The sequence below is a fragment of the Montipora capricornis genome, chromosome 2 (assembly GCF_036669925.1).
Source record: "Montipora capricornis isolate CH-2021 chromosome 2, ASM3666992v2, whole genome shotgun sequence".
NCBI lineage: Eukaryota > Metazoa > Cnidaria > Anthozoa > Scleractinia > Acroporidae > Montipora > Montipora capricornis.
Genome location: NC_090884.1, coordinates 20,788,941 through 20,816,440, shown reverse-complemented (window position 1 = coordinate 20,816,440; position 27,500 = coordinate 20,788,941). Strand labels below are relative to the sequence as shown.

The 27,500-nt window shown below is 36.3% G+C and overlaps 1 protein-coding gene across 2 annotated transcripts in view; it reads left to right on the top strand.

The window, feature by feature from the left end:
- Positions 1–27,500, top strand: part of LOC138039053 (integrator complex subunit 3-like) — an 86,275-nt gene that overhangs the window by 58,152 nt on the left and 623 nt on the right. The window contains exons 11-30 of one of the 2 annotated variants that reach the window (XM_068885214.1): positions 285–428; positions 1,251–1,338; positions 1,435–1,514; positions 3,304–3,395; positions 3,509–3,597; positions 3,758–4,169; positions 4,548–4,605; positions 9,027–9,121; positions 9,775–9,819; positions 10,194–10,313; positions 10,526–10,622; positions 10,710–10,769; positions 10,871–10,939; positions 11,025–11,103; positions 18,740–18,902; positions 20,959–21,132; positions 21,408–21,502; positions 21,760–21,832; positions 25,850–25,961; positions 27,215–27,500. The exon at positions 27,215–27,500 is cut by the window's right edge and continues 623 nt beyond it. In XM_068885214.1, coding sequence (XP_068741315.1) covers positions 285–428; positions 1,251–1,338; positions 1,435–1,514; positions 3,304–3,395; positions 3,509–3,597; positions 3,758–4,169; positions 4,548–4,605; positions 9,027–9,121; positions 9,775–9,819; positions 10,194–10,313; positions 10,526–10,622; positions 10,710–10,769; positions 10,871–10,939; positions 11,025–11,103; positions 18,740–18,902; positions 20,959–21,132; positions 21,408–21,502; positions 21,760–21,832; positions 25,850–25,961; positions 27,215–27,298 — 2,229 coding nt within the window. In that variant the 3' untranslated portion in view covers positions 27,299–27,500. The remainder of the gene's footprint in view (positions 1–284; positions 429–1,250; positions 1,339–1,434; positions 1,515–3,303; positions 3,396–3,508; positions 3,598–3,757; positions 4,170–4,547; positions 4,606–9,026; positions 9,122–9,774; positions 9,820–10,193; positions 10,314–10,525; positions 10,623–10,709; positions 10,770–10,870; positions 10,940–11,024; positions 11,104–18,739; positions 18,903–20,958; positions 21,133–21,407; positions 21,503–21,759; positions 21,833–25,849; positions 25,962–27,214) is intronic. The other variant, XM_068885213.1, reaches the window with a different exon arrangement.

The window sequence follows — 27,500 nt, the reverse complement described above, 5'->3', positions numbered from 1 at the left end:
TTTGCCGATCTTCTCAATACTGTGCTAACCATGCTCCACAATAATTGCAGAGCTACACTTTAAGCCTGCCTTAACTCATCAAAACGTATCATTATAGTTGTTATTATTTCCAGCCTTCTTGCATGAATTTCATCCTCCAATCATTCTGACTGAGGTGACATGGAAAATTTGCAATCCATAACTAGAGTTTTCCAAAGAGTGATGCAATTTGGTCAAAGCAAAACCAATAATTAACAACTGTTCTTACCATTAGTTTCATCAGTGATTTCTTACTTCTTTTTCAGTATCTTTCAACCCCTGAAAGTCAAAGTCTTCGTGCTGATCTGATTCGCTACATTGTGGGAGTTGTTCATCCCTGTAATGAGGTGTTGTGTTCTGATATAATACCTAGATGGGCTATCATTGGCTGGCTCTTAACATCTTGCCAGGTAAGAGTGACTGCTCTAACCCTAACCCTAGTCATGGCTTTGAAGAAAATTCTAGAGAGCCAATCAAACTCACCTATGGACGGCTCACAATTTGCAAACACTTGAATCAAAAAAGTAAAACATCTGTTTTTCTGTTTGAAAATGGTCATCAAAGAAAATCGTTGATGAAACAATTTAATGCTGGGGGAGCTCAACATGTCAATATCTGTCAAGTGATGATTATGACAACATAATATCCTCTCTTTTTCACAAATATGGTTAACAAGTTGTCACATTCTCACTAAATTATTATGAAGCAGATGACAAATGTTTATCCAGCTACACAAAATGAAGAGCTTTTTAATATATAGTAACTCTGGGATACTTGGAGAAAATCCAACTGCTTCTTTTACATTCTTCCAATTATTAGTTACTCTACCACTCAAGCTTTAGGAGACTCGTGGGAGCAATGTCATTAAACTACAATCCAGGTCAAAAGACTTTGGGACACTTGTCAAATTTCGGGCAAAAAGTAGAGAAGTTACTGTACGTGCTTCCATCGTTATATGAGCAGCATGTGTTCTCCTTTTGCTGCCTTTTTTGGGCCCCCTTGCCCCCAGACAGTGTTGAAACATGCGATCGATTGATGAACAGATCTTTATTTTGAAGACTGAAAAATCAACATTGTAATGTGGTGAGGGGAAAAAACGGGAATTGTCTCAACAGTTTTGACAAGGATTGTAGGTTTAGGTGACAATTTGTCTGCACTTATTCTTTCCAAACTGCATTAAAATAAATACCAGTGGATTATAATCTGCTTGTTTCTTTTACTTTTTTTTGTAGACTGTGGTTTCTACCGTGAATGCTAAACTTGCCCTATTCTACGACTGGCTTTTTTATCAGCCCAACTTAGACAACATTATGAATATTGGTAATAAACCACTTTCTCCCCTAATTTGATTAGAAGTTAAACATAGCTGTTGAGTAATAGAATGTAAGTGTACAATATGCTTTTTTTTTCCTTTAGAACCTGCTATACTGCTAATGCACCATTCAATACGAAGTCATCCGACAATCACTTGTACTTTGCTGGACTTTCTTTGTCGGGTGTGTGATTTTCTTTCTTTTATTATCATAGTTACTTGTGTCATCGTTTCGTTACAGACCCAATATTCTAGGCATAAGCTGCTTCCCTCAGGGCTCTCCAGGACTGATTTACTTTGCTGTTTGTCAATTGCCGTACTGCTTGTAAAGCAATTTGCAAGCACTGGCCCCAACACTCTAAAATACATGCATCCATAGCTCTCTTCAAACAGTGAATATTGGTTTTGTAACATGCTAGGCAATTTTTACTAATGCTAGTTGTATGAAGGGACCTATAGTCTTTGGCACTTATTTAACAATTACCCTGCGAAATCGCACAGAATATCGCGTGATACATGGCGGCCGAGTTGTCTAAAATCAGGCGATATTCCGTAAGATTGAGCAGGTTTATTGTTTTATTATTCAACACATTGATGACAAAGCATAATTTTCTATGTTTATTGGGAAAAAAAGTTGGAAAAACTACCATTTTTCTCTGCGACACGCAAAATTAGGTATATGACAGGATGTCTGTTGAGTACGCACGACGAATATTGAGTGTGCTATGACCATATTTGGACATAATTTGTCACAATGTGTTGTATAATAAAATCTATTATGTAACCTGTAGCATTATGTAATTACAAAGGCAGCGTATTTTCCCTTGTTTGTATTACAAACCTCAGTGGTTGAAGCAGCTGGGGTTTCAATTTGTGACCTCCATCAATGTACATGTAGTCTGATGCTTGACCAATTCAACCAACCAGATGGGGAGTAGTGTTGTTAAAATTTCTTTCTAAGTAATTTTTGACGTGTTATCATAGCATATCTGTTATTCTCATTTAACATTTTGTAAAAACACATTTATGTGAGAATTGAGGATCAAGTTTTGGAGATCAATTTTTTTCAAAGGAACTTAGGGCACGTTCGTTAGATTGACCCTATTCCAGAATAAGAATGTGCGGAGTGATGATTAAAGCGGTATGTTTGGCGCATTTGGAAGCAGCAAAGATAATAAAAATATGTTTGAAATAGCATTTTAGAGATGTTTGACAGTCTTAATGCGAATCTCCGTAAAAACGAAGGATTTTTAACCTATATTCCATGTATTCCTATTCCGGAATACGGTCAATTGAGCGCACCCTTACATTAAAACTGTACTTTAGAGAAACTGTAGGTTTCACTTCAGAGGCATTTAAAAAACTGTTACCTCTGTATAGATTTAAAATTCTGAGATCTGCCCAACCTTTCGTGCTCAGAGACTTTTATAGCAAAATCTCAGCTTGATTCACAGATTTAACAAGCATTAAAAGTTCATTCATTGTCAGGTGCACACAAGTATGTTACAGCACAGTGATAAAAACTTTGAGTTTTAATTTATTATAATATTAATTAGCCAACAAAAATAAATTTTGTTAATAAGAACGGGTACAGACTGGTAACCTTGTTAATAAGAAGTGGTAAAAAGCCATTTTCTTAAAAAATATAAGTGGCATTAATGTATTGTTAGTGTTAGCAAATATCAGGAGCCGATGGGTAGGAGCTTGCTTCTCTCATACAAGTCTTATGAGTCAACCTTTGCACATATCTCTTAATGCACTGTCAAGAAATGGCCAATCAGAATAAGGTTATTGTCAAACGAAGACAAAAATAGCAAATGCAATGTATGGAAATTGATGTAAATGTGAGTTTCCTGCTGAAGGATTAGTTCATATGGGCAAAGGTTGACTCAAGGATACAGTGCAAGGAGAGGTTCCTAGTCATGAGCTCCCGCAGACATACATTTTTGTTGACATTTTTTTATGCTTACCAGATAATACCATACTACAGCACTTTGACAGATGTTCAGGCAAGACAGGGAGTTATCAAAGCATTTAGACACATTCTCAGTAAAAAGGTGGTAATGTAAGTTTACATTCATTTGTTTCATGGTTTTTCCATTAAAATATTCTGTTTGTTGCAAAATTCCTTTGACTTTTCTCTTGTTACATGTAAGTCTTATTCATCGATCCATGCAGGTCACTTTCCCCGCTTTTGGACAACCCTAAGATGGATCGAGAATTGCGAGTTTTGGTCAGAAGTGCCTTGGCTGAGTTCTGTGATTCTGGTACTTTCTTGTGATATTCTCACAGTACTTTCTTGTTGACTTAGTTTAAGAATTTCGTATCTGCTTGAACCATGGAGTTTGTCATGGGGGGAAAAATTGATAGTATTCAATGGTGTTTGGTGAAGAGTATTGTTTTGGTTAGTGTTGGTTTGTTCTGCAGGTTCAAAACTGGAAGAATCCTCCACGTCAGCATTTAGCAAAGTGGAAAGCTCATCGTCATCGACTTCCTCAAATGACATCATTGGCTCCCTTGGGTCCAGGATGGTGGAAGCAGATACGACTAGTGGTACAAAAGACTCTGAATTGGTGGATAGTGGAGTAGATGAGGAACTTGAGCCTCCTGATGAAGAAGCTGTCTTTTCCGACCCAGATGAAGATGATGAAAGTGACACAGTTCCTATGAAGCAAGACATCAGGGGGAAAGAGAGAGATTATCAATTTAAACCGATTGAGAAGGAAGGCATAGATGACCAAGAAGAACAAGACAGTAATGAGGATGTTACAGAACTAGAAGAGCTGGAAAATGTAGGGGATGAAGTGAAGGAATTAATCATTAAATTTTCTCAAGAAAGGTATTTTAAGCTGCATGTACTATGCACTGCGTTTCCCACTCATTCATTTATTCTTCATTCATGCTGTTATCCCCTTACCAACAAAGCTTCCATCAAGAATGCTAGGGTCATGCAACATAGCCCTTAAGTGTGTCCAAGGTCAGACCACAGAAAGGGAACAGTCTCCATCTGTGTGGTTTCTTGGTTGATTTCTCTTTACACAAAACAGACAAACTTTGGAAGAAAAGACCAGCGCCTCAAAGTTCCTACCCAAAGACACCATCAGCATAATCTTACTAGTTATTTTAAGGGTCCCTTGTTATTAGTGTTGTTATTTTAGAATACAGATGTCAGTTTTTGTGTGGTAACTTATGGTGTATTCTTTCTTTGGCTGTTTAGTAATGTTGAACTGAGATGCAGCATGATGGAGAATATCCTGAAGTATATTACATCCCTGGTAGGGTTTGTTTGTATGTCCATGTGACTTGCGGGAGAAAATAAAATTTCCAGTTTATCGCAGTTCATCATGGACCTTTTTCTATCCTTGTTGAGCGTTAGTACTGTAGGTTCCTCAAAGACAACATTAAGAATGGCTGCCTGTAAGGATCGAGAATCGTCCGTCAACGACCAGTTTGGCGGATAGCTCATATTTTGCCCAAAGATACCCTTTTGTGAATTATTTTTAAAAACCACATTTAAAAGTTCCAGCGATTCTTATTTTGTTGGAAATTTGCGAAAATTTGAAAACGCGGTTAAAGTGCGGTTTGCTGTTTGACAAATTGTCCAAAATTTACAGCGAGAACCAAGCAACAGTGAAGTCTTAAAATGAATTCAATTGGCACCAAACTTGACTCAAAATAAGAACAGCCATTCTTATCCATTTCTGCTTCGATGCTTTTTACTGAAATGTTAAAATTGTGATTTTCTAAGCTCTTTAAAGAACTTCCTCAAAAGCCACATAACATGGCGGCGGAAAATGGGTGATATTTGACGCGATAAAAATGTACCTGGAACTTCATATTCTTCAAATTGCTATTATTCATTTTCTGTGTAAGGTCTTATGCTCGAACTCTGAACGCTTCCCTCCGAAAATATCAGAAATGTTTGTAAACTGAGCGAGCTAAATGACACGAAATTTGAAGGCAAACTGATGCTAATCATTTCATGTCGAATTGTTGAAACTGACTAATTTTCGGCTTGTACAGCTGTAGATTGGAAAGCTTTAAAAAAATGCAAAGTTATCCTTCAGAAGTATTAAAAGTGACTGAAAATCGTATTCGAGGGCAAAAATCCACAAGTGAACTATATATTACTCAATTCAAATACATTTAAATTCATACTGGTTTGTGCAAGTGACTTTTCTATCACGATTTCAAGACTGAAATTAATATGTTCAGTTTTCTGTCAAAGAAGATCGTGATTCACACGACAAGTTAATATTTTGTGTGCAAGAAATGTACTCCACTGTAATGCGAAAGGAATTGAGACAGAATTTCTAACCAAATCAGTATACATACATGTATGCTCAAAAGCGAAAGCGAGTGTCAATTGGGTATCCGAAGACATAAATGATACAATTAAATTGACATTATGAAAGGTTACTACCGAAAAAAAGCTACCCAAAGCAGTACATACTTGCATTTCAGTGAGCTACGCAAAGTTTGAGTCCATAATGTTATCTAATGTTATCCGTTTCATTGTTCTTTGAAATTCTGTCATATTTTTGCTCTACTACTGCGGTAAATAACCTTTTAAAAGCGTGCTCTTGAAATAAAACGGTCCGCCAAGTCGTACATGCATTTAAGTGAAACTGACACTGCGTGCGTTTTGTAATGTAAACAATAACAAAAATAATTCTCTTTACCTTTCGCATTACAGTGGAGTGACATTTCTTGCACCCAAAATATTAACTTGTTGTGTGAATCACGATCTTCTTTGACAGAAAACTGAACATATTTAATATCGTATTAATTTCAGTCTTGAAATCGTGATAGAAAAGTCACTTGCATAAACCAGTATGAATTAAAATGTGTTTGAATTGAGTAATATATAGTTCACTTGCGGATTTTTGCCCTCAAATACGATTTTCAGTCACTTTGAATACTTCTGAAGGATAACTTTGCATTTTTTAAAGCTTTCCAAGCTACAAGCCGAAAATTAGTCAGTTCGACAATTAAACATGAAATAAGGGGCCGACCATTTAACTCTTGGGGGGGGCTTAGGTAGCTTGCAGTTTGCCCTTACAATGGGATAAGGGATTTCTTGCTTGCTCGGTTCACATGGCTCCAAGTCATAGGAGTCATGCAAGCCATTACGGTTCGCCTAACATTGGCTAGCCTAATTAGCACTGCAGTTAGCCTACAGTTCCTTAGGTAGCTTGCGGTTATCGGGATCAGGGATTTCTGGCTTGCTGGCTCGCAGTGTATCCAAACTCGTTAGCTTATCACAAGCAGTAATGGAGGTAAATTTTTCTATTTGAAGAATCAAGTTTTATTAGACAAAGAAAAATAATTTGTTCATTTTTAATCTTTTCAAATGAAGCATTTACATGTAATTACTTCCTATTGAAATATAAGGTTTTTACAATGTCTTATATAATATAAGACAACAAATAACAAGATAATAACATTTTAAGGCTTTGCAGCTCCATATTAGAACTATTACTGCAATAACCACAATGTAAATGTAAATACATTCTGTACATGTAAACACGACACTTTTTTGAGGAAAAAAAAATCCTGCATAGAAATAAAGAGAGAAAAAATATATCCTGCAGAGCATTTAGGAGGGAAAAAATATCCTGCCCACCAAGGTTGCTAGAAAAAAAAAACTGCTGACCAGAAATCACCCCACCCTCAAGAGTTAAATGGTCATCCCCTAATTAGCATCTGTTTGCATTCAAATTTCGTGTCATTTAGCTCGCTCAGGTTACAAACATTTCTGATATTTTCGGAGGGAAGCGTTCCGAGTTCAAGCATAAAATTTACATAGAAAATGAATAATAGCAATATTTGAAGAATATGAAGTAAAAAAAATTAAGAATGAGGTACCAGGTACATTTTTATCGCGTCAAATATCACCCACTTCCCGCCGCCACGTTATACGGCTTTTGAGGATGTTCTTTAAAGAGCTTAGAAAATCACAATTTTAACATTTCCGTAAAAAGCATCGAAGCAGAAATGGATAAGAATGGCTGTTCTTATTTTGTGTCAAGTTTGGTACCAATTGAATTCATTTTAAGACTTCACTGTTGCTGGGTTCTCGCAGCAAATTTTAGACATTTTGTTGACCAAACAGAAAACTGCACTTTAACCGCGTTTTCAAATTTTTGCAAATTTCTAAAAGAAATGAGAATTGTTGTGTTTTAAATGTGGTTTTTGAAAATAGTTTATTAAAGGGTATCTATGGGCAAAATATGAGCTATCCACCAAAATGGTTGTTGACAGACTATTCTTGATTCTTACAGGCAGCCATTCTTAATTAAGACGTTAAGAATTTGGAATATCCGATGCATTTTTAGTGAAACTTTCTGCAGGAAAAGCTCTCGAATAACAAACGGAATGTGTAACTGTATAAGCTGCTTGCAAGCTGAAGTCATTACATGTAGGCATGCAAAGAACTTTCAATTCGCTATTTCCCCCATCCCATGCAATACATTTTGGGGGTTCTTTACATTAAAACAATTAGCAATTATTCAATTCGACTTTCTTAGGATACTGTATGAAGCATTCTGCAGATCATGGAAGCTGTTATACCCTCCAAGATCTGCAGAATTCTTCATATCCTACGAAACCCGAATTCGGTAATTGTGAAGAAGAGCTCCCCAAAAAACCTGTCGGCCGACAGTCAGCCAACTGCTGCCCAACTGTCGGCCGACAGTTCTTCACAATTACCCCGAATTCAATATTGCTTTATTATTTATTCAAAATATTTAAAACTTTCGTAAAACGGCGGCTAACTCCACTGCAGTTGTAGGATTTCTGATGTTTTTCTCCTGGAAAGTAAGACACAAAAATTAATCGATGTTGTTTCCTCGACTTTTTGGTATTCTCATTGTCTTTATCATTAAGTAACTGGGTAATATTTTCTTCACTCAAACTTGCAAACCTACTTGCAGCCATTTTGCTCTTTGTTTTTCTGCTCAGCAAAAATAACACAACCTTGTCCCCAGGTTTTGTCGGTCAACAGTTCAATAATCTGCAGCGGACTGCACTTTGACGTTATCGGTGAAATACGACAAATTCTTTCCAAATTTGGTCAACACCAGCTGGTTATGGTGACTATTTTGAATGAATAATAATACAAGTCATTTACTTTTGCGACTGCATCATGCTTCAGTGAACTGGACATCCATTGTTTTAATGCAAATAACCCTCAAAATGAACTGTATTATGGGATTGGTAAAAATAGGGAATACAAAATTGTGTCACTTCGTTTTTTAAAATAAATAAAATTATTTCCTGTTGAAATGAAGTAACGAAGCTGGTGACTATCAAAGAACATGTAGATAGTGAGCAAAATATAATTTTTTTAATTTCTAATAAATAATATAAATAGTAAATTGTTGTTTTCAAGTTCATTTTCCTGATAAAGGTAATGAGAGATTTCACAACTCAAAAGCCCTACGTTGTGATTTTTAAAAAAATGTAGAAAACAGGGTAACAGGAAGAAATCTCCTTATCCGCGTTTTTATGAGTATAATAGTTTATTGGCCAGAAAACTTGATGTATGAGTTCCACCGACGCCAATAACCTGACTCTTTAATACTGTGGAGTCCACTATTAAAGAGTAGTGTACAGCTTGTAGTTGTGGCACACTTCACGCAGTCGTACACAGAGGCCGTTAAATGTCAATGATAATTTTGATGTTGATTTTTAGGATGAATTTGAAGAGGACATCACCAAGTCGATGGCAATTTGTCTGAACTTTTGCCTGGTGGATGATCTGTTAGCCCCGTGTATATTAAAAGACAGGTACATTGTCTTTCTTAGTTTCACTCCTCTTTGAGGTGATTCCCTGGTTTTGCATTGCGCAACGCTACTGCGCATAATTTATTGCGCCATTGCACGCGCATTGACGCCAAGCTAAATCTGTCAAGGAATAGCTATTTTCTCCTGGGTTAGCACGGTGACACCCCCCTCCCTTTTTAATGGTGTTATGTACTCGTAATTGGTATACGGATAACATTTTAAGGAGAAAAAAAGTTAACTGCGTCGCAATGTTGTGAACCCTTCCTTGTACTTGTACATGTTCATTGCCGTGACTTTAACATCTTAAATTCCCATTGCCTGCTCCCATCTGACCTTGTAGTTCAGTCGGTAGAGCAGCGGGGATCTAACCCGGAGGTCGTGGGTTCAATTCCCACCCTGGTGAGAGTTATTCTCTGTCCTTGTGTGGGCCCATTTCCATCAGTAGGGCTAATGCTCACATGGTTCATATGGGGTACAAAACTATCACTTCACATTACACACACTAATCAGTTACGTCCGTTTAAATATAAGTACTACACGGCCAACGTTTGTAAAAACGTTACCCTTCCTTGTACTAGATTAATGATCTGTTTTTCGCAGGGGTGCTGTGACTTAACATTGATTATTCAATTTTTCTTTTCATTTTTATCGTGAAGAATTGTAGAGGACTGTTTAGATGGGCCAATTTATGTTCTTTGCAGGTAAGTATAGGATTCGTCCTGTCTGAACATACCTGCCAGAGTGATAGCTGTTGTATTAACCCTTGGAAAGCCACATCTGCATTTAATTATGCAGCCAGTCCTGTCTGCTGTGGAGTCTTCTGTCTGCGCATTAACCGTAGGAGACTGTTTCTGAAATTTCAGACTGGATTACCTTTGGTTATGCTGGATTCTAATTTAGATCCTGACCCGTGTGTTTTTTTCACCACAGCACAACCTTTGGTACCCTCAGAAGCTTGTTTTTGAAACTTTTCTAAAAAGACATAGATTAAGCGGAACTCTTTGTTGTAATTTTTTGGTCTAAGAACACGTAAGACAGGAGTAAAATTGCTAAGATAAATTTTCTTGAATTGCAGAAATATATGTATACTTCCCACTCATGATATAGGTAGAGAACGGTACTTGACTCTCTTAGGTGCGTTACACAGTGCGGACCATAAAATTGGATATCGATTCCTTTTCTTCTTGAGAGCAAGGTCAGTTTTGTATCTTTTAATTCCATTTCCGAAAGCACATGTTCCATGAATTCCTCTTATTTGTTGTGTGGGGAGGTTTTTTTTTTTGGATTTTTCTATGGTGTTAAAACACTGTGAAAAAAATCCCAAAAAATAACAATGAAATTGCAGTTTTGAATCTCTGTTTATATTTGCGGCTATATATCATACTTAAAAATTTCTCTTTGGAACAGTGTTCTCGACGATGAACGTCTGACGATGTATGAAGATTTTGTAAACATCTCTCGCGGAGAAAGAACACTTCAATCATGCTTGATTGACGACCTCAAGGTCAGATAGTGGTTGTTTTTATCACGCCCGCTTCTTAGTTACCATTTTTGTCACTCAAAAAATGCCACTGACAGATTTTTTTTTTAGGTTTGCCAGCAGTATGATATCAAAGCTTTCCGTTACATAATTTCGTCTATTTACAAGAAGGTAACGCTGTTATGCTGTGTCATTGTCACTTGGGTCCTTTCATTGTTTTTTGCTTTTTCTCTCCAGCGCAGAGTTCAAATGGTTCACGTCTTTTTTGTTAGTTTCCAGAGCATGTTGTTGGTAACACAGACATTTTTCACATGCTGGTCAGAACGATGGAACCGAGACAGGTACTCAATGTCAAAGTGAGAAAAAAGAAGTGCTGTGGTCCTATTCTTCTGTGTTTCTTATTTGTTCTTGGCTTCCTTTCTCTAGCTAAACCAGCTCGTAAGTGAGATAACCTTAGGGGAGTTAACAATATTTGGAGAGGACAACAAACTCGACAGCTTGTTAGGTAATGTAGTTATATGGTTTGCATCTGATTCAACATCGCAGCGGCCATGCTTGTGTACGGAACAATGTAGTAAAATTGACTCTATTATTATGCAAAACCTGTGTGGCCATTTTCTTTGTTTTGTTCACCAGAATGGACGTCTCATCACGTGGATGCAAATTAAGAATACAACTAGGTTATTTTTTTTAACCTTCGTTGAACGTAATTTTAATTCTAATACATGCCACCCATCTCGTTTCTTAAGCTACCAGCGTTTGGTTCAGTAGTATAGTAGTTTGGGGTACTAGCACATTTTTAATGCGTTGAATTTGACCTTGGGATTTAAAATTCAAGTAAAAATGTTGTCAAAAAATTACCATGAAATATTATACCAAAAATTTATATCACCCTAAAAAAAACAAACAAAGAAACAAATAATAAATCCAATACTGAATGCTGACACAAGCGAATACACACAAAAAACTATATGTTTAAATATTCGCATAATCAAATTGAAGAATACAAAGCGTAATGTTATTGAAAACTAAATAAAGGGGTTTTTCCCGTGATTTTAAGCAATCAAAAATTAACCAGCTGGTAATTTTTCAGGTAAAAAACAGATTTGATAAATTTTTTGGTAAATTTTCTGAAAATCTGGAGATAAATAAACTGTGTTAAATATTCATATAATCAAATGGAACAGGAAAAAATGACGATAGCGTGACATTTGATAAACTTTATGAGTAAACTTTGTCATCAAGATTGTTTTAGTTTGTTGATTTTGTAATGACTGTAAGCATATGATTTTATTCCATCGTCTAATAAATATCATGTGTCATCGAAGCATGACAATGACACGTTATTCAGCTCATAGCTTCCAAGTTGATGATTGTTGCTTCGAATTGTTTTCATTGTATGATACATTTATCTGTTATTAAATAAAGTTTGTTTATAGTCTTCATGTTTGATAATTTTATTTATAATATTCTTCTTAATTCCCTTCGCTGTTTTTCCGCCTTTGTCATTGTCTTTGATATATGAATACATTTTAGATCGCAAGCCAATAAATTCAGTGATTGTAATTCCAGAAGCTTCATCTTTAAATTTTCCGACTACTTTTTTATTTCTTTTGTCGAAATATGGTGATTCTTCTGGATAATCACTGAAATCAAATTTATTTTTGTCATTAAAAAAGTCTTGATACGCATCATTAGTTTCAATTTCATAGGTGAGTGAATCTGTATCTGTGAATAGTTTTTGCTTTATGATTGTACATTTTGCTTTATGATTGTACTTTTGTTTGATATAATTATAATGAAGATCATACATTTGCGTTTTGCTTAGATCTAAAATACACATTCCAACATAAGCTGGTCTATTTAGGGTTAGTGTTTCATTAATCTTATGAATAGGTACTAGCTTTTCATTGAAGATCTTGCAACTAACATAAGTCGGTTTTGATGTTAATTTCAACAATTTTTTCTCATCCGTGATGAATCTTACATCCACTCTTTTCCGCAAAATTTTCCATTGTTTTACCATATACAGCATTATTCATTAGCTTAAAATAGTCTTTCAAAAGCATTTTTAGCGTTAGTTCTTTTCTGAGTGTTGAAATCGATATACTGTTTTAACCATGGAGATTCATCAAACTCTAGTACTCTATGAACTCTATTCAAACCAAGATCAGAATATAATTGAAGGTTTCTACAATAAAGAACATATTTCTCTTTCTTTTTTAAGGCTGGAATTAGTTTATGAACTAGACCTGTTGATACTTTGAATATATCAGCTATTTTTTGGCAATATGGAGATAACATATCTTTGTTAACTTTAATTTTTTTCTGGTCCAAGTGGATAATCATTATGCAAATCATGTAATTTTTTTGGGTATTCCAAATCAACGTCTAATATTAAACCTTTTTTGCTATCATCTTTATATTTTGCTAGGTCTAAATCAGATTTTTTCATCCATTTAAAATTACCAGTTGGTAAAAATTGACTCATAGCCCAACCGTGTAAGGTATTTGCATAGAAATATGTAATATACTTTGAAGGAGCCTTTTCATCGTATTTTTTCATGTATTTATTATTTGCTTTCAAATATCTGTTAGCAATATAACTAATACCTCCTTTCATTCCTTTTTCAATAAATTGAAACATATCAATGTCAGTCATAAGTTCTAATTTTATATCAGTCATTTTTAACATACTATCCCATGATAATCCTGGAGATGAAAAAGGACAAGGATCTAATTTGTAATACTGTAAACATGTTTTTCTAAAGTTTTCAAAAACATCACCTAACAGAAGGATATCAGATTTTAGATATAAGTCATGATATTCACCCATGGTTTTTCAAATTAAAAGTATTCCATACATTTTTGACGTGATTGTATTGATCATCTGATATATTTTCATCATTTAATATGCTGTAAAAATCTTCTTTGTTTGGTAATTTTGTTTCATTAAATTTGACAAATGAATTCATATAATCATAAGGATAAACTCCTTGTTGTTTCATAAGCTGTAAATCATTTTTAAATTCTTCTTTTGTGTGTTTTAATGATTCATTAGGGAGATTGCTAACTAATTTTTCAAGACTTGAACTCATAAATTGAAAACCATCAATAAAAGTAAGATGATTACCTAGCATAAAAGCCGTGTATTTTTCCATATTATTTTGAATAGCATTAATATTCATTTGACATTTGTCTCCATTTTTGTTTTTGTATGTGATTTTTGAGCTATTTCACCAATATTTTGCATTATAAAATGTGAATCATAACTGTGTAAATTGTGAAATATAACTGGTATTTTGTCAGTCAATCTCGACCGAAGGAGTGTACATGCATACAAGATCAGGTGGCAAGCTGTACAACATCGCAAGACTGAGAGCAAAGACCAAGATCCGCAAAACCACTATAAGAGACATGCTTTTTGCAGACAATGCAGCCGACACTGCACACACAGAACATAACCTCCAGCAACTGATGGACTGATTCTCCCAAGCTTGCCGCGACTTCGGGCTGACCATCAGTTTAAAGCAGACCAATGTACTGGGTCAGGACGTGGATACACCACCATCGGCAACTACAAACTGGAAGTGGTCCACGAGTTCACCTACCTGGGATCCACCATTACAGACAACGTGTCCCTTGACGCCGAGTTAAACAAATGCATCGGCAAGGTTGCAACGACGCTGGGGAGATTAGCCACTCATGTCTGGGAAAACCCCAAGCTGACTACCAAAACCAAGATGGCTGTATATAATTCCTGCGTCGTCAGCACCCTCCTATACGGGAGCAAGGCATGGACAACCTATAGCAAGCAAGAGCAGAAGCTAAATAGTTTCCACCTGCGAAGCCTCCGCCGCATCGTCGGCATCAGCTGGAAAGACTAGGTGCCCAACACTGAGGTCCTGGACCACGCCGGTCTCTCCACCATATACACACTACTCAGGCAGCGCAGAATGCGCTGGATTGGCCATATGCTCTATGGAGAACTTGCGGTTGGCAAACGACCCCGTGGCCGCTCACAGCTGAGGTACAAGGACGTGTGCAAACGAGATATGAAAGCCTTGGAAATCGACCCTGAGAGCTGGGAAGACATTGCAGCAGACTGCAGCAGCTAGCGCTGCCTCCTCCATAAGCAACTGATGGAAGGTGAAGAGAAGATCACCAACGAAGCCATCGAAAAAAGGACCAGGCGAAAAGAGAAAACAACAACTGACCCCGCCGCATCTACTTACATCTGTTCCTCATGCAGCAAGGACTGCCATTCCCGTATTGGCCTCATAAGCCACAGGCGGCATTGTTTCGAGCGAAGCACTACGAACTGACAGTGATAGGGCCCAGTTTCCATGGTCGACTTTGACCGAAGGAGGCCTACTACTACTATATAATTTAGATTACAATCTTGATGAGCAGAGCCTCTATATGTTCCAGTGATATGACAATGATCTCTTACTATAATATCTTTGTTAACAGACGTTTTATTACAAATATGGCATGAATCAGCTTTTTTGAAGTTTATTTCAGCTTTTTCTGTCATTTTTAATCGCTTGTTGGATTTGTATTTGATAACATTCTTACAATATTTAACTTCTTCAAGCATTTTTTCCATAAATTTGTATACAGCATTTTTACCGCAATAAATCTGAATTGGTTTGCTGTATTTATCATCATAAAAACAAACAACTTTATAACCATAACCACAATCGGTATGTTTTCGATAAGCTTGAGTATATGATTTGTCATTATTTGGCTGGCAACCATGAGCTTTTTCAGTTAAAGCTTCAAAATCATCATATATTACAAACAGCACAGGTAGCTGTTTATGAAGATTAGTGAATTTTACTTTTGAACCCTTTTCAGGCATTTTTATTGATTGTTTACCATTAATTGAAATACAATTTTCTCTGTGATTAGTTAAAAGTTGATCAGAACTGAAACATTGCAAGCAATACATACAAAAGCGTTTTCTTTCTTTGTGTTTTGTTCGATTATACATAAATTTGTTAAAATCTTTAATCAGTACATAATGTGTTTTGGTTTTTTCAGTTATTAATAATAAGTTTTTTCATACTTTTCTTCATACTTTTCATTCGAAATATACAATGGAAAAGGTTGTTTTTCTTCATACCCAAATACATTGATGTTAATACTGTTTTGTTTTTCAATTTTGTTTACTTGTTTGATATTTACTGGAAATTCAATGCCTTTGTAATCAAGATTTTGAATAAATGCTTTATCTATTTTTTTTATTCGTTGTGGATTTTTGTTTTGTGGATTAAGATGACGAATATGGCACCATCTGAAGCATTCATTATCGTCATTTTTTTTAATTTATTAATCCTTTTGAACGATTTTGAAGTTCTTGTGGTAGTTTAAAATATGATTTGCCTTTCATAGGCTCATATTTAAAAATATTAATATAATGATTATCAACTGATTCTATTGTCCAACCGCTTCCTTCTGAAATCCATTGAGTTATTTTCTTTAATATCTGTTGTTTTGATAATTTTAAAGCTAGTTTGATTTGTGTTTTATTAATTATTGTTTGTGCTTTAGAGTTAAAATAAGCTTCTTTAACTATGAATCATTTCCAAAGGAATCTTGTTCAATACTAGTATTCAAATCTTTTTCACCAGGTAAAGCTTTTCCACCTGGTTTTTTAAATTTAACATTCAATGTTTCAATGAATGTTTAATCGAAGCTAAAACATTATCAATATGTGTTTCAACAGCCTTTCTTGTGATTTGTAATTGAATTAAAGGGTCTTCTTTGTTTTTAATGCTTATTTCATATGATGCTGTGTAGCCTTTTAAAGCTTTTTTTTGTTTCTTTTATTATATTTCTTGGTTGTGGTACAGGCTTTTTAATAACCTGTTTTTTAGTTCTTGGAGCTGGAATTGGTTTATAATCATCACAAAAGTCAAGTGGTGGTTCAATTATATTATGTTCGTAATTTTTAACCATTTGTTTAACACTTTTGCGTGGTGTAGGAATTGGTATTGGATGAGTAGATTTTTGTTTTGTTTTTGTTTGAAGTGTATTTATTAATTTATTTTTGTCTAAGATTATGTTAATAAGTTCTTGTTTTGAAAATTCATTATAACTTCCATTAATATCCATTTTGTTATTAATATTAGATTTGATAAAATCGTTTATACCAAATCCATAGATATTTTTATCTTTTAACTTTTTTTTTTTGGAGTTAAAATAATTTTTCAGTTCATTGTATTTTTTATTTAATTTATCAGTTTGTCTTTTTTTAATAACTAAATCATTTTTGTATTGTTGGATTAAATCGTCGTATTCATTAATTATATTTATTACTTTTAACTTTTGTTTATTTTTAATTTTATCTATGGCATCAATTTTTTTATCCATACCATTCCTTAAAATTTTAATAAGTTGTTTATAATTTTTTTATTAAAATCAATTTTAAGAACCTCATTATAATCATTCAATAATTCAATAGTGTAACCATCTAAATTATTTAAAAAATCATGAGCTTAATTTATTATCATTTAAAAGTAAATGTCCACTTAAAACGAGTTCAAATAGATTTTCATAATCTCTTAATTTGCTTTCATTCATTTCATTTTTATAAAGTTTTTCTTCAATCATCAGTCGTTTGTTTAAATAAATTTTTAGCGTTAAATTTTTTATTCATCAATATATTAGTAGTAGATAATATTATTCTTAAGTAATTTATTGAAATCGCTTCCAAAGCGATTGTGGAACGCACTTCAATAATCCGAGATTACTACTAGTATATCGTATAAAATCTGGAATTGAATTGCGCTACATACTAGTGTTTCTAACAGACGGTAATGCTGCAGTACATTTTGCTGAAAGTGGGAACAATTATCATTGATAACCACAGCAACGAAGTCAGTGGGACTTATTTTAGTTTGCTGAGGGAATGAAAGTATCGTCAATGTGCCGAAATTTAACTCGGACCACCCTTTTCCAGACCAAGCTGAAGTGGAGAAAATTTAAACGGAAAGAAAATTCAAAACTGTAGCTGAATAGCCACTGATCTGAAATTCGTGCCCGATGTAAAGTGAGAAAGCAATACACTGCATGAAATGATTAAGCGCGCATTAGGTGATTTCTATCTATAATAATTAAATACAAGGTGTCTAAATAATAATTATTAAAAATATACCATGATAAAATTGAAATGTGCAATATATGTTAAGATACTAATAATTATCATGATAAAAATTAATAAAAAGCTTACTTAGAGGTGCGTTTTCAGATGGCACTTAAAAATCCCTGGATCTGTAATAGAACTAACCTGTAGTGTCAACTATTAATAATTTACTTAGAAGCTGTTTATTTATTTTTTATGTTGTTCGTGGCGCAGTGCATTCTGCGGGCTAAATGCAATGCATTGTGGTTAAACGTAACGCATTTTGGTAAAAAGTGGTGAATTAGAGAATTCGTCAAAGCTTACAAATTGTTGCTGCTTGCTCGCTCTGCAGCGATAAATAAAACAGTTGATGTCGATACAAACAAGGCTTTTGATTTGCTTCTTAAAATCAGTCACTGAAGGCAACACTTTTATGTTATCTTGGAGTGCATTCGAAATAGACGCACCCATGAAAGCAAAGTTGTTTCTCAACAGAGAGTTGCGAGCAACTGGGATCTCAGCGTTTAAATTAGAATTTCTAAGGTTGTGCGCCATAGGTCCCAGCTGCTGGGTGCACATATCCATCAAGTACTGGGGAGCCAAACTATGAGCAATTTTATACATCAGAATAGGTTTGCAGATTGCATATTTCGGCTTGCGGTGACCAACCTAACACATCAAGAACCTGGGCAGATGGAACTGGACAAGGTAAAACCGTGACAATGGGAGGCCCTTTTTTTTTTTCTAATGTCTGAAGCCATATTCATAAATGACGGCCTATAGATTATTCTTTTCTCCTTGTGCTAAATCAGTAGCCCAACTAATCTCGTTTGCATGAACAAAATACAAAAAATATATCACTTTATAACAAGGCTAGCAGGTAAGGATTGATGCAGTAACGATTAAGGAGTTCTTTAATAAAGCCGTTTTACCACTGTTTTCGACGTATTTGTATTAATATCTAAAACTCGGCACCGAGTTAACATATACCATCGGGTCTTTTGTTTTACAGAGAGCACTCTGGAATGGGAGTCCTTTGAGCAGCAGTGTGTTTGGCACTTGATCCAAGCTGAGGATGTGTTGCTGGAGTCTTTTGTCAATATTCTTCCTTCACTCAAACAGAATCAGCATTCAGAGGCCTTATCTAACTTACTCATTCTTATGAAAAGTGTATCGTAAGTCCTCATGACTAAACATGCCTTTGAACTGAAATATGTTGTGAAATTGTTAGGTTAACAGCTGAATAGATGTTTCCTTGAGGTTTGTCCAGGAAACCAATTTACGCGCAGTAACGTTAACATGTCAAGCAGAAAAGGACATTTAAATTGCTACTATGACCAAAAAATCAATTCTACATGATTTCAGAAAGACACCTGCTTATTTTGACTAGAATTTTCCAATTTATTGGTATGCCATTGAGTAACGTTCAAATCTTCAGAGAGCTGGATCGAGAAGAAAATGATATCAAAGATTCGCAAGCTTGAGAATTCAATAAGTGTGTACACGACTGAATTAATACGCAGCGCGGGAGTTTCAGGCTTTCAGACTTTTTAACTCGTGTTTTGCATATGTAATAAGCTGTATCTACAGGCTGAAATTTTAAACACGAAGACGCACTATAAAAGGCGCTGTGCCTTAGGCCCGTTTCAAACGTCGCATTTTACACTACAAGTCGTCAATAAAACCTCTAACCCTAACCCTAACCCTTTTTAGATCACTGATAATGATAGCATCTAACCCTTACCCTAACACTAACAGACTAATCGCGTTGTGAGCTTGGGCACCTGTGGTCCAAACCAATTTCAGATGCAAAGCGAATTCACGGCGTGTGGAAACAACGAAACATTTGAAAGAATCAAAGAAGAGATGGGAATTTTTCTTCGACTTGCCAAACATCTCGTTGTAAGGTAGACAAATTGCCAAATAATTTGACATAAATGTCGGTGTACAATTAGGCAAAGAAAAAGTATGAACCTGGTGACAGTTAAGTCAACAATCACTCATTTCACACAAAATTGTTGCTTTCCTAAGCACATACAAATCCTAAGACGCCTGGATAGTTTTTTTACAGTTTCTTCCCATATTCACCGAGGAACTACTTCTTCTTGTACAGTTTCTTTGCGGCAAAACATCCAGAGAGCCATTACAACCTTTCCAAACAACAGGATCGAGCTTTCCTCTCGCAGACCCGTAATTAAGCAACCGAAACGCTGATTCTTACCGGTTCAAACAAGAAAACCCGAGAAGTAATGAAGTTAGACGGCGACTGTTGTTCGCAGTCTTTGGACGAAGATCTTAGGCTTTTTCAAACTAACGCAAATCGTTTACCTCAACTGGCTTTGATTGAGCATAAGAACCGTCGACAGTCAATGTGATTTCTCGCCAGAAAATGCGGCTTGGGCCAAATGCAACGCTGGCCGTGCAACTTCCCGCCAAGGAAATTTGCCCGAACGCACCCTTCCCCAAAAGCCGTCTTTCCTCCCTACCTCCACCCCAACAGTCTGTACAGGCGGGCGGCCGTACGTTGACGTCATAGCCAAAATTTCTTACCCATGGTGCTCCGCTTCGTGCACCTGAGCTCCGCTATTAAGACTATTAATAAGACGCGGGTTATTTTCAAACCTGGACGCCATTTTGGCACTGTAGGAAAAGTTGCCATGGCAAGATTGTAATTTCACATGTGAAATTATAAATTAACGCTGAAATTCCGAGCCAAAATTAAGGAGTAATCTGTCACCCATGTTATTATGGTGGTAATGCGGTCATATGGCCAACTTGATATAATTTCATGTCGAAGGAAACGAGACACTGCACTTCACATTACACTCTAATCAGTTAAGTCTGTTCAAATATAAGTACTTCACGGCCAACGTTTGCAAAAACGTAATCCTTACTTGTACATGTTCATTGCCGTGACTTAAACATCTTCAGTTCCCACGGCCTGCTCCCGTCTGACCTTGTAGCTCAGTCAGTATTGCAGCGGTGATCTAACCCGAATGTTGTGGGTTCAATTACTACCCTGGTCAGAGTTTTTCTCTGTCCTTGTGTGGAGCCATTTCCATTAGCAGGGCTAACGCTCACATGGTTCATATGGAGTAGAAACCTAGCACTTCACATTACACTGTAATCAGTTAAGACTGATTTTTTTCAGTTCAGTTCGTTGACTTCAGTTTCGATGGTATGAATATAACTTTGATTCTTTTAATTTAATAAACTCGTTTGTATTTTTAGCCCTTCCATGGATTTAGTGACCCCCGTCCTTTCAATGGAGTGTTCAGAAAAGAGGCCGGGAAACCAATTCAGTGTTTCGTTGCTTAGATACTGGGCACAGGAATACCCGAGAGAGCTGGCACAGTTGATTGGGCAACTACTTTGCAAACAAGCATCGGCAACCAAGAAAAGGAAGTAAGTATAAAATAATGAAATGATGAGTTAAATTGGTATTGTTGGAAGTGTCAAATTTGTATTTAGAAATTACATTTGAGGGTTGTGGAAACTAATTATTTCACCAAGTCTTGTTGCCATTTTGTTGCCACATTGTTGATGTGATCTGGAATTCGGTTGTCCAGTTTTGGTTGCTGCCAGGACATTATTTCTTTGGGCAATTCGCGTCATAGAGAGAAGCCAATCATGGTTGGATCCCTGCTCATATACTTCTTTATATTTTCATTTTCTTGTAGAAATGCGAAGAATCAATCAGTCACCAATTTAGAATTAGTTCTTTGTCATTTGGATTGGCTGCATAAGATTTGCCAAGAACAAGAGGACATAAGCTGTAAGTTAAACCACCTCCATCTCTCCTCTCATCTCACCTTAAGATAATAAAAAAACATTGTTTTCGTTCTGAGAAAGAAACCTTCGGTTTGATGTAAATATTTCGTGACGTTAGAAGGCTTGACGAAGAACGAATATTGATAGCATTCCAGTAGTGAAAGTGGGGAGATCGTATTTGGGAATTGCTGAAGTTCTTATTATTTTTTTTAGTGGTGAATTTATCTTCTCTTATGGTAGATTTCCTTTGAATTATTGTAGTTTTCAAACATGAGGGTCTTAGGTCGGCGTTGGACCAGGTCAAACAATCTGCGAGTGATGCAAGGAAGACTAAGTATGTATTGACCATGTATCTTCAGTTTGACATGCGCAGAAGTTCTCAATTTACACATGGTATACGTGATTGGCTTCAAAGAAATCCTCTTTGATTCGATATGAATAATTTATTTTAGGAGAGAGACGCAAGGGCCTGGGTCAAACAAGATACTGTTTGGCGTTTAGACAACATCAAACATTTTTTGGTGACCAAACATGCTGATGTTGAAGTGAGTGGCCAAACGGTTAAAACATGTTTGATCTAACCCAGATCTGTGTCAAACTCCACAAGCAAAGAACTATGGGTCACAAATACGTAATAAAACACGTGGATACAAGCGGCTGAGCAGGCGTGGAACGCATGCGCGAGCCAAACATGTTTGATACGGCTGGCCAACCATCAAACACGAGAACAAAAGAAATGTTTTGTTTCATTGAATGTTTGATGGCAAACACGATCAAACAGCACCAAAGAAGGTGGCCAAACGGTAAAATGTTTGGTCGCCAAACATTTCCCACTTGGCTAGGCCCTAATAACCAATTGCAGTATTCAAAGTTATGTTTCTCAGACCGTTGCGTCAATCCCATTGACGCAGATTATTATTTTTTTTTTGTAATTTTATATTTTTTTTGCTACATTTTGTAAATAATATGTTACAATTTTATGCCTAATGCTTAACGATATCTTACAATGAACTATTACAATACATCACTTACAATACATAATTACAATAAACTAAATACAATATAATTCCTACAATAAACTTACTTACAATACGTTAAATGCAATAAACTAATTTCGTAGTTTAATTAGTTCAATTAGATTGGACATATATTACAAGCCGCTACAGAAACAAACTAAAATTTACTTGCCTATTAACTTACGTGTATTTTGATATTCTTTCCACCACCATCTCTTCCTAGGTCAGTACTTCGACAAGTTTTCTCCATTTAATAAAATGTTGTGAAAGCTTATTTTTTTTCTCTGGCAATTTGGAGTTCAATTCTATAAATCAATTTAATCCGAGCGATAAAACCCTGAGCCGTTGGTAGACTATTCTGACACTTTTAGAATAAATATAATATTTTCCTAGTAATAATAAATGATATATTGAAGTAAAATTGTCTTTTATGTCGAACTTCCCAAAAATTATGTCCCACTCCTTCAATGTTTCAATATAAATATTGTCTTTAAGCCAGGATAAAACTTGTTTCCAAAATTCAGAGGATATTTTGCAGGAAAAGAGTAAATGCTCGATGGATTCTGCTGTTTTTTGACAAAAGGTGCAACTAGGGGAGGCAGCTAAGCCAAAACGATAAAGAATTTCGTTTGTATAGACAATGAAATTCAAGATTTTGTATTGAAACTCCCTAGTCTTCGATTCCAAAGTTGAACGGAGAGGTAAAGAGTAAACTTTATTCCATTCCACATTTATATCAGGGTATTTATCTGTTAGTTTTCTTTTTGCAGTGGGTGGAATTTGCTTCTTCCTCAAAAAGATTGTCATTAACGAACATTTCTACTAAGTCGAGAGCGTAACATCACCCAGACCATGTGTCTCAGGTGGCTGTGAGAGACATTTCCCTTCGTCTAGGAAGTGATGCGGACCGATTGAACTGAATACCGTTAAAGGGAAAATACGGTCTAGAAAAAGTTTCTCTAAATTACGAAAACTTTTCCCCAGGAATTCGAAAATAATTGCCGTTTTGCCCAGTTCCTTGTTAAAATGCGACAAGAGCACTTTGAAGTTGCCTCTTTCGTGACTTGGAGAGCGCCATCTTGGATATGGCGTGTTATGACGTAGCAATAGTCAACAATTGTGTTCGACCTTACCAAGTTCTTCGATCCCCGATCACTTTCTCATTCTTGTGTGACCTTTCTGCTTCGAGAAATTCAAATGTAAGATGAACTTTGGTAAATGCTCTTGTGGTTCAATAGGTAGTAGGCCATGTAGGCCATAAGTTCGACAGAAGCTCAAGCCACTTAATACTTATAGATTTTCTAGTCAATCAAACTAGGCGGCAAAAATCAGCCAGCGCAAATGTAAACAAGACAAAAACCTTGAACATGCGACAAAGAAATATTCGACAAGCGTACATTTTTCACTTTCTTCCTTCAGCGACAGCCGTCTTTGATGCTTCAGCAAACGTATTTGTTTGCTTCCACGCGGGGAAGCGTTTAATTTAGAATAAGCCGACGAAACTTTCAGATGATGCTCAATACACGAAGCAAGGCTTTTTCACATCAACAATCACCGCTGTTGGGGTGTACGCTTTCGAGGGTGATAAAACTAGACACATGTCTAGACTTGAGAACACATACAAGAAAAAAACCGAAGCTTATACCGTAAAATTAAAATTTAAAGAAAAGTTGGCCGGCGAAAATAAAACGTGGATGGATTCCTCAAACGTGAAAACCTGACTGCTATGTTTTCAGTTCAGGTCTGTCATTTTACCAAGGAGGACTTCAAGTGGGATCTTCAGGTATATAAATATTGCAATTGGTCTTGGTGACATTCGCCTGATACGGAAATCTCAGTCAAATAGTCCAAAGTATCGTTATATTGGAGCGAGAAAACTGAATCAAGCCATATGTAGACGACTTTCACTGTTGTGCGCTAGTAAACGTAACTTGAAATGTGGTTAAATTTTGTTAGCAGTATAGAAACTACTGAAACGATTTACTGTTACCATCTCATGGAAATATATAAATCGATCGTTTGTTTTGAAGTTGTAACAGGGATCTCGTAGAAAGCCACGGTAGACACATTAAACTTGATTTCCAGGCATTTATTTCACAGCAATGAGCGCGGGATAGCACCGCTAGCTCCTCTTTCGCTTTGTAAAACTCTTGCGTATAACTCACATATAAAACCCTTTTTAACGACCACGAGGTAAATCTGTTCAGAGGTGGACCCAATATCAATACAATTTAGCCTCTGGATTAAGATTCAAGTACATTTAGTCATCCGGAGAAATCCTTGACTATTGCCACGTCTTAGCCTCGTTTGCATACACAAAAGTAAAGATGGCGGATTTCAATTTAAATTTGCCCATTTATGAAGCGTTATTATTGGCTATATAAACACATTTAGTCCAAATGAGTGGTCAAGTATGAAAATACAGGTTAAGAACTTTCGATTCAGAGAAACGTTTTCTAGACCCTACTTTCCCTTTAAAGATAATTCCTAAATGCATTAGTAATTCATAAGTTCGGTAGCCAATAAAAGATGGCTAAATTCGTCACGTTCTTGTGTTTTGATACCCAATGAAAACACAGATAAAAACCACACGTGCTTTGGATCAGATATCCATACCACACGTGATTTTCATCTGTTGTCTCATTGGATATTAAGATTCATGCGTAAAAGTAAACCAAATCTAAATGCCTTTGAAAGCCACAGGTAATTCCATAAAATGTCATTGCTAGATACATCTCCTCTTGACTATTCGCATCCTCCTGGAAAAACTTTAACGTGTTGGCATCCATAGTTGCCAAATCTGTACACGACGACGCCACTCGGACCAAACTTGTCTATTTATCTGCCATTCGCGAAAATTTTAATCGCTTATTTGGTTTTGCAAGCTGTTGAGTTATATAGGTATACTCTCTTCTAACAACTTTGGTTCTTCTTCATAGTGGTTTATGGAAAACGAAAACGGTTTACGTTATTCACAGCAAAAGACTGTGCCATCCCGCATGACTTCCAACAAACAACAACGAATTTCGCATATTTCAATTATATTAATCACACACTCATAGGAAATTAGAGCACTGAAACAATACCCCCAAATTACTAAAGAAGTGTGAATACCTTTAGAAGCCATATCAAAAACGAGTGTGAGTGTTTCATCAGGGGTTCTCAACACCTCGAAACAATAAAAGCACTCCGCCTTCGGCTTCGTGCTTTCATCTGTTTTATATTACATGAAATACATACATGCTTAACTTCAAGGACAGGCGTTACATAGAGGATAAAGGAAGGTAGTCCTTTTTCTCATCAGAGTGTAATTTGCTTTCTTAATTAAATTCTAGGTTCAAGTTGTTATTTTCCCTTTGTGATGAAAAGGAGTCTAGGAAAAGGACCACACGTGCATCGATTTTGGCTGCCAACAGAGCGGCATCCTCTTCTTCCGAAAGCGAACAGGTAAGAGAAATACTACCTGTTATAGAAGATGGTATTATTTTTAATGAACAGTATCTACATCCCCCCTAACAATCTACTGAAACGTCATCTAAAACAGCGCACCGGTGGCTTGGTTGGTTGAGCATCAGGCTGTCATGCGGGAGGTCGCGGGTTCGAAGCCTGGCCGCATCAACACTCGGCATCTTAAAGTAACTGCCTTTGTAAGTGCTGCCTTTGTAATTTCATCTGTAAATGGTTAGACTTTTAGGTCTTCTAGGATAAGGAGTATAAACCGTAGGCCCCGTCTCACAAATTCTTTTATGTTCATAAGTTCCCTGTGGGGAACCCACACGCTATTCGAGAAGAGCAGGGGATTACGCCCCCGGTGTTGCGGATGTCCTGTTCTCTCCAGCAGAAGTGGCCTGCTTCGCAGTGATGTTCTAACAAGGCCCATGTATGATACCCTGCGAGCACAGTCTCTTTTGATCTTCCTAGATACGTCGGGAAGAGGAAAGAAGACTCTGCCAACCACCTCAACATTTCGTATTAAGCATGCGTTAAAAATTCCAATGTTTTTGGTGTCAGTCACGTGTGACCAGTAACCACAAAACGAAAACAAACAGTCGGGATATTTTCGAACACCTGGCAAACACACGGCAACCAAGGAATCATTTCATTGGAAACTCAAGAGAGTTCATACTTTTAAATTGCCATTTCATTTTTTACTGAAAAATTTATGGGTTTCTTGCAGACTAGTTACGTAGGAAATACTCATGGGAATTTAGACATTTAAAAATTGCCACGCTGTTGTAAATTTCAAAAAATATTGATGACGCGTGGCCATTGATCATGCGCAAAAATAAAAATAAAAGAATTTGAGTAGTCGAAACTGGACTGACTCAGCCATTTTCTTGGATGAGCGGCAAATGAAAGAATCTCGGGGCGGCTAGCAGAGGCTTCTTTTCTCTTTCCGACTTATCTCGGAAGACCGACAGAGACTGTACTCACAGGGAAGTTGTATGAGGCCACCTAAGCAGAAACAGCCATCAGTCAAAAAAGGGACTTTACCGAGTGCTGGAACATGTAGATATATTGAACCAAGAAATAACTTTCCTTTGCTCTGTTCGTAATGCTTCAATAAAATAAGTAGAATGAAGTGACATTACAATAAAAATACTCTAACGAGATCAAATTCCCATCATCAATACATGTGCTGAGGGCATGTATATATGAATACTCATTGACCAGAACTCTTCCTTTTGTTACAATCACAGGAAGAAGAAGAAACATTGAAACCTCGGAATGCCAAACGTAGAAGAAAAGCTAACACCGCCGTTGATTCAGATAGTGATGACTGAGCTCCAAGTCAAGCGCAATATCGTCATGAAATGTACTAAGGACCTAAGACCAGATTTTATGAGGAGATTGCGGCCAAATTTCCCAATTCGACATTGAAAAATTCACCCACCCACCAGCCCTTTTGTGGCACCCAACCGTACTCTCTAAACGAAAATAAAATAAAGGTGAACATAAATGTGTACTCAGGTTTTGTACTAAAAT